Source organism: Vigna umbellata, chromosome 4 (genome assembly GCF_029865625.1).
Source record: "Vigna umbellata cultivar VRB3 chromosome 4, Vumbellata_1.0, whole genome shotgun sequence".
NCBI lineage: Eukaryota > Viridiplantae > Streptophyta > Magnoliopsida > Fabales > Fabaceae > Vigna > Vigna umbellata.
In genome coordinates, this window is record NC_142168.1 from 74,668,523 (window position 1) to 74,676,775 (window position 8,253).

Below are 8,253 nucleotides of genomic sequence, written 5' to 3' on the forward strand. Positions count from 1 at the left end.
ATTCACATACTTTCCACATAAATAACATCATTATAGTTCACAATCATGTTCAGATGCATAAATTCAAATGTAATAAAATCCAATCATTTCAGAAATCATACAAACTGAATATATTCCAACCACATATATTACACAATAATTTAACAATACATAATCTGTTCAATAGGATTTAAGTTAAAAACTTGTCGAGTAGACTTCCAGGAAAGAGAGGTGCGTCACAATGGACAACTTAAGTACCAAGTCTTTCCTTAGCCAAAGTGTTCCTCAACTAGTTTTTAACAAATTTCTTATTTACAGATTCAAAATAACAGCATACAATATTTACACCGAATTTCAACATAGATAAACATACAGTAAGCATTAACAGTATTTACAGAGGATTTCACGATATGAATAGTAATAAAACAATACTAAATCATAATATAAAAGCATAGAAATACTAAATCATAATATAAAAACATAGAAAAGTTAGCTCCCCTACCTCTATTCCAGACTTAATCTCCTGCTCCGAATTTGTTTCCCCGAAACCCTTCAGAACCTCTACTCTTCTTGCAACTAAAAATTTCTCCCTAATTCTTTCTTCTCTATTTCTCAAGCTCTCACTTGATTCCTCTTTTCTTGGTGCAAAATAACCTTCCCTCCTATGGCTATTTATAGGTAAAAAAATTTACTATTCATTAATATTTTAATATTATTTATTATTTTAATATTATTTAAAAATAATATTTCAATCATTTTCTCACCAAATCTGATCCTAATTTCTACCTACTACTTTCTTCCATGCTAAGGAATCCAAATGCTGAAAATTTATTTTTACTATTCACTTTTTACTATTTACTATTTACTTTTTACTATTTACTATTTATTTTTTTTTTACTATTCAAATTAAAAAAATTTACTAAATAAGTTACCAAAAATTTGAACCTCTCCTTCTAAAATTACTATAATTTTATATCCAAAATTTACATTTTTCTATCCATTAAAATTATTATTACTAATAAAATACTAAAATTTACTACTATAATTATTTTCTTTTTCATGGGTCTTACATTCTCCCCAACAACAAAAATTTTCGTCCTCGAAAATTCAATACATCAAGAAAATAGTTGAGGGTATAATTGCTTCATTTCTTCTTCTAACTCCCATGTAGAGTCACCTGTTCTCCTATCCCAAACTACCTTGACTAGTTTGACAGTTCTCCCTCTAAGTTGTTTGTTTTGGCTCTCTTCAATCCTTACGGGTTGCACTTCTACTGACAAATCCTCTCTGACTTGCACATTTTCAACTTCAAGTACATGAGAAGAATCAGACACGTATTTTCTCAGCTGAGATACATGGAACACCGGATGCAGGTTTGCTAACTGGGGTGGCATGGCTATCTCATAAGCTACCGGTCCTATACGTCGTAGGATCTGATAGGGACCAAGGTACTTAGGAGACAACTTCCTAGCCCGAATTGCTCTCCCTACACCGGTAGTTGGAGTCACTCGGAGAAACACATGGTCCCCAACTACAAACTCTAACGGCCTGCGCCTCTGATCAGCATAGGACTTCTGCCTGTTTTGAGATGCTCGCATCCTTGCCTGTATAAGCTTCACTTTCTCTGTAGTCTGTTGAACTATCTCTGGTTCCGTTAACACATACTCTCCTTCCTGAAACCAACACAAAGGTGTTCTACAACGTCTACCATACAGGGCTTCAAACGGAGCCATACCGATACTGGCCTGATAGCTGTTATTATAAGTGAACTCAACCAGTGGTAATATCTCATCCCATACTCCTAGGTGGTCCAAAATACAAGTCCTCAGCAAATCTTCGAGCGATTGGATTGTCCACTCAGACTGCCCATCAGTTTGGGGATGATAAGCCGAGCTCATCTGAAGTCTGCTTCCCATCTCATTCTGAAGGGTTTGCCAAAACCTGGATGTGAACCTCGGGTCTCTATCTGATACAATACTCGAAGGCACTCCATGCAACCTCACTATCTCCTTAACATATAGTTGTGCCAACTTTGTCATAGACATTCTCAAATCAATTGCCAAGAAGTGAGCACTCTTGGTCAATCGGTCCACTATTACCCATATTGCGTCATGTTTTCGAATAGTGCGTGGCAAATGGGTAACAAAGTCCATCGCGATGCTATCCCATTTCCACTCGGGAATCTCCAACGGTTGCAACAAACCTCCAGGTCTTTGATGTTCCACTTTTGCCTTTTGACAAGTCAAGCAAGAAGCCACAAATTGTGCCACGTCCCTCTTCATACCCGACCACCAGAAGGACTTCTTGAGGTCTTGGTACATCTTTGTCATGCCTGGATGCATGCTAAAACGGCTTTTGTGACCTTCTTCCATGATTAACTTCTTCAATCCTGAGCTGCTAGGAATACAGACTCTGCCTTTAAATCTCAAAACACCGTCGACCCCCAAGGCAAAATCTTTACCTTGTTCAGTTCCAATCAAACTAGCTGACGTCTGAAGTTCAATATCCTTCGACTGCTCTTCTTTAACACACTTCAACAAGTCATTGGATACCACCAAATTATTGCATCTGATGCTGTCAGCTTCAAATTCTACTTGCAACCGCAAATCTCTGAAGCTTGCTACCAGCTCTAATTCTCTTATCATCAATGAGGAAATATGCACTGCCTTTCTGCTCAATGCATCTGCCACTACATTGGCTTTCCCAGGATGGTATAAAAGATCAAAGTCATAATCCTTAAGGAACTCCATCCATCTCCTTTGCCTCATGTTAAGCTCTTTCTGATCAAAGAGATATCGCAGGCTCTTATGATCACTGAACACCTGAAATTGCGCACCATACAGGTAGTGTCTCCAAATCTTTAAAGCAAATACTACAGCCGCTAATTCCAAGTCATGAGTGGGGTAATTCTTCTCATGAACCTTGAGTTGTCTTGACGCATACGCCACTACCCTCTTCTCCTGCATCAGCACACACCCTAATCCCTGATGAGAGGCATCACAGAAAACCTCAAAAGGTTTACCTGTGTCAGGGATAACCAAAACTGGAGCGCTAGTCAACTTTTGCTTTAGTTCTTGAAAGCTGACTTCACACTTGTCAGTCCAAACAAAAGGATTATCTTTTCTGGTCAATTGTGTCAACGGCGTTACTATCCTGGCAAAGTTTTTTAAAGCGGCGATAATAGCCCGCCAAACCCATAAAACTCCTTACTTCAGTAACAGTCTTTGGCTTTTCCCACTGAAGTACAGCTTGTACCTTAGCTGGATCCACAGCGATTCCACTAGCTGAAATGACATGCCCCAGAAAAGGAACTTCTTCCATCCAAAACTCACACTTGGACAGCTTGGCATAAAGCTTTCTTTCTCTCAATATCCCAAGCACTGTTCTAAGGTGCCTTTCGTGTTCTTCCCGAGTCTTAGAGTAAACTAGTATGTCGTCTATGAAGACAACTACGAATTTATCTAAGAATGGTCTGAAGATCCTATTCATGTAATCCATAAAGATGGCTGGAGCATTAGTCACACCAAAAGGCATAACTACGTACTCGTAGTGGCCATATCTAGACCTGAAAGCCGTCTTCTGTACATCATCGGCTTTTACCAAAATCTGATGGTAGCCCGACCTCAGATCGATCTTAGAAAATACAGTAGCTCCGTGTAATTGATCCATCAAATCATCTATTCTCGGCAACGGATACTTATTCTTGATTGTCAACTTATTCAGCTGTCGATAGTCAACGCACAACCTTGAGCTACCATCCTTCTTCTTTACTAGCAACACCGGCGCACCCCACGGCGAAGCACTCGGCCGGATAAACTGTCTCTCTAACAGTTCTTCAATCTGCTTCTTCAACTCAGCCAACTCGGCTGGAGCCATCCGATAAGGGGCTATAGATACTGGCCCTGCTCCTGAGACCAGATCAATAGAAAACTCCACTTCCCGTGGAAGAGGTAAACCAGGAACTTCTTCAGGAAAGACATCCATGAAGTCATTCACAACCAGAAGGTCTACACTCTGGTTCTCATGCATTGAAGAGTTTAAATCAAAAGTTCCATTCATATGGAACAAGATTAAGAAACAGCTGGCGCCCTCAAAGATGTCTTGCCTCAACACACCGAGTGATAACGACAGGTCTTCACCTTCATCGGGAAATATTAGCTTTTTCTCACCGCAGTCTAAGAGAATACGATTGGCGGCTAACCAATCCATTCCTAGAATTACCTCTAGACCTTGCAAAGGTAGACAAATAAGGTTCACTTTGAACCTACGTCCCTTGACTTCGATAGGACATCTAGGACACACATTAGATGTCTTAACTAACCCAGCTGCTGGTGTAGACACCATCAGATCGCATGGAAGCTCTCTGACAACTAAACTAAGCCTTTCCACACAAGCCTTCGACACAAAGGAATGTGTCGCCCCCGAGTCAAACAATGTAACACATGAAGCTCCAAATAACAAACAACTGCTAATAATCAAATTACCTGCACTGGCTGCCTCAGCTCCAGTCAATGCATAGACTCTCCCTACTGCTTGTGGTCGGTTACCATTCTCCTGGATGGATCTTCCAGTCTGGCGTGGTTGTGGTCCTGCCCTTATAGTAGTAGGACAATCTCTGGCATAATGTCCCTCTTGCCTGCAGATGTTACACTTCCTATACCCTTCTAGCTGAGGGCACACAACCTGGAGGTGTGGTCCACCACACTTGAAGCATCTCACGGGAGTGGCAAAGCTGGATTGCCCCGATAACTGAGAGGAATAACCCCTGGACCCAGAGGAAGTAGGTCTAGAGAAAGGGGTACTCCTAGAACTGGAGCCTCCCCTGGATATCATAGGTCCGCCAACCCTTAGTGGTTGGCTCTGTTGTTTCTGAGGTCCCTCTGATTCCTTCTTAGTCTTCTCCATGTCACGAGCCATCTCCACCAGAGCAGAAAATTCTCTGATGCGTAACCCCTTCACAAGTAGCTTGATATCACCTCTCAAGCCGTTCTCAAATTTCCTGCATTGCCACTCTTCATCTACCGCCATAGTGTTGAAGCGAAGCAGATGTTTGAAACGATCAACATATTCTGATACTGTTTTGTTGCCCTGTACCAACTCCAGAAATTTCACTTCTTTGGCAAATCTGACACTATCAGGGAAGTACTCAGTGTAGAACTTGACCCTAAACAGCTCCCAGGTAATAGGAGTCTCACTTCTTTCCAATATCATCCTCATACTGCTCCACCAGTGGCCAGCTTCCCCGGTCAATAGATACTGGGTGTAGGCCAGTTTCCTCTCATCAGGACACCCCTTAGCCTCATAGATTCTTTCCATGTCCCTAAACCAATGATCAGCTTCGTCAGGGCTACATTTTCCTGTGAATCGGGCTGGATGATGTTGGAGAAAGCTTTCCAGACTCCACTCTTGAACAGAAATAGTGGAAGAAGAAGCAGTTGAAGTGGTTTTGCCATTAGTCAACACTTCCATGAACTGCCTTTGAGTGTTCTCAGATGACACTCTTGCATTCTCAGCAGCTACCCTAGCAGATTCCAGATTTTGTAAGGCTATGGTGTTCTGTTGAACCAATGCAGCATTCTGCTGTTGCAACGACTGAAGAACCGCATTTAACATCTGGTTAGAGTCAGGTTGATCAACTCGCGGAGGAGAAGGATAAGGAGACGTAGGTGCCATCTTCTGTTCACACAGAGAGAAAGACCATTAGTCTAACTCAAACTAATACACGAGACCAGGGTACGCAATCACAAACGAAGCACACCCACAACCTACAGGTTTCTAAGGAAGGAACTGCTCTGATACCATTAATGTGACGTCCCAAAATATATATATCAAACTTATATAATAAAGACGTCATCACTTATTAATATAGGAAAGCAGTCAAGAGTAATTTAAGGATTTCAATCATCCTTAGAATAGCATGGAATTGAAAACTTAGAGTATTAGGGTTTTCTCCCTAGAAATTACATAGAATTTAAAGCTTTAAACGTACAAAAGTTCATCAAAGCTAACTAATAAAAGCTAGTGAATCTAAGCTGCAGCATTGCCTTCCCCATCAAGTACTGGTTCCAACGTATCCTCCTTGCCATCTGCTCCCGTATAACGAATTATACGATCATCGCACATACCCAAACACAAACAAACACAAACAAGTAGGGTAAGCTAACATGCAACCAATCATTTATGAAACATGCATGCAAACCTCATATAATAATTATGTCATACATACTCATACCATCATACAACAATCACATCATACATACTTATCCATTACTTTGATACACATGGTAAAATGATATCACAAGACGTGTTACTTTATAACCCGACTCGTCCGGACTAGAATGATTACCGAGCTATGGCGGGTCTTGCACTCGTGGTGGCTTTATGAAACTTGGCACTACCGCCTTATGAAACTTGGCACTACCGCTTTGTGAAACTTGGCACTACCGCCTTATGGAACTTGGCACTACCGCCTTATGGAACTTGGCACTACCGCCTTATGGAACTTGGCACTACCGCCTTATGGAACTTGGCACTACCGCCTTATGGAACTTGGCACTACCGCCTTATGGAACTTGGGCACTACCGCCCGGCCACAGTCACGAGGTTAATCCGTTATCACTCACCTTGGATCATATGGAAGCACCCAAGACTAGGACCTCCTGCTACTCCTCACCACATGGTTCAATCCTCTCTACATGAGAAGAAAGGCCATTGGAGTTTCAGGATGACCCCCAAAACTGAGCTACCATGCAATCATTCTATACACCCCCAAATCACCACCATGTATCCTCTCCTTGAGGATCATGGAATTACGTTCATGAATCATACTATTACCTTGAAACTTAACCCAAGACATGAATAACCATATACCATCATATTATCACAGTGAATCTAACATATCTCATACATTCACATACTTTCCACATAAATAACATCATTATAGTTCACAATCATGTTCAGATGCATAAATTCAAATGTAATAAAATCCAATCATTTCAGAAATCATACAAACTGAATATATTCCAACCACATATATTACACAATAATTTAACAATACATAATCTGTTCAATAGGATTTAAGTTAAAAACTTGTCGAGTAGACTTCCAGGAAAGAGAGGTGCGTCACAATGGACAACTTAAGTACCAAGTCTTTCCTTAGCCAAAGTGTTCCTCAACTAGTTTTTAACAAATTTCTTATTTACAGATTCAAAATAACAGCATACAATATTTACACCGAATTTCAACATAGATAAACATACAGTAAGCATTAACAGTATTTACACAGGATTTCACGATATGAATAGTAATAAAACAATACTAAATCATAATATAAAAGCATAGAAATACTAAATCATAATATAAAAACATAGAAAAGTTAGCTCCCCTACCTCTATTCCAGACTTAATCTCCTGCTCCGAATTTGTTTCCCCGAAACCCTTCAGAACCTCTACTCTTCTTGCAACTAAAAATTTCTCCCTAATTCTTTCTTCTCTATTTCTCAAGCTCTCACTTGATTCCTCTTTTCTTGGTGCAAAATAACCTTCCCTCCTATGACTATTTGTAGGTAAAAAAATTTACTATTCATTAATATTTTAATATTATTTATTATTTTAATATTATTTAAAAATAATATTTCAATCATTTTCTCACCAAATCTGATCCTAATTTCTACCTACTACTTTCTTCCATGCTAAGGAATCCAAATGCTGAAAATTTATTTTTACTATTCACTTTTTACTATTTACTATTTACTTTTTACTATTTACTATTTACTTTTTTTTTACTATTCAAATTAAAAAAATTTACTAAATAAGTTACCAAAAATTTGAACCTCTCCTTCTAAAATTACTATAATTTTATATCCAAAATTTACATTTTTCTATCCATTAAAATTATTATTACTAATAAAATACTAAAATTTACTACTATAATTATTTTCTTTTTCATGGGTCTTACAGTTCGTGTTCACGATAGTACTTTTCAAAGAGAAATACAAGGAATTGTATGATTTCGACTTTTTTTTTTTTTTTTTAAGTGAGATGATTTGTGCTGATTTAAGTCACAATAACATATTTGCCCTCATGTATTTGTAAAATAGCATGTATATAATAAAATAAAATATTAGTTACAGGATTCGTGTATAAAATAAGAGGGTACATCTGGAGATGTTGATTTGTTGTTGTAGGTTGGAGTAGGGATGGCAAAAAAATCTGCGTCCGCAGATATCCGCGGATAAAATCCGCGACGGATAGTTGATACCCGCGGATATTTACT

The 8,253-nt window shown here is 39.1% G+C and overlaps 1 protein-coding gene across 1 annotated transcript; it reads right to left on the reverse strand.

Moving 5' to 3' along the window:
• Positions 1-3,093: 3,093 nt before the first annotated feature.
• On the reverse strand, positions 3,094-5,652 carry LOC148201294 (uncharacterized). The gene has a single exon (XM_088113155.1). The coding sequence runs from the start codon at positions 5,650-5,652 to the stop codon at positions 3,094-3,096; it is 2,559 nt and encodes an 852-aa protein (XP_087969281.1).
• Between the last annotated feature and the right edge of the window lie 2,601 nt (positions 5,653-8,253).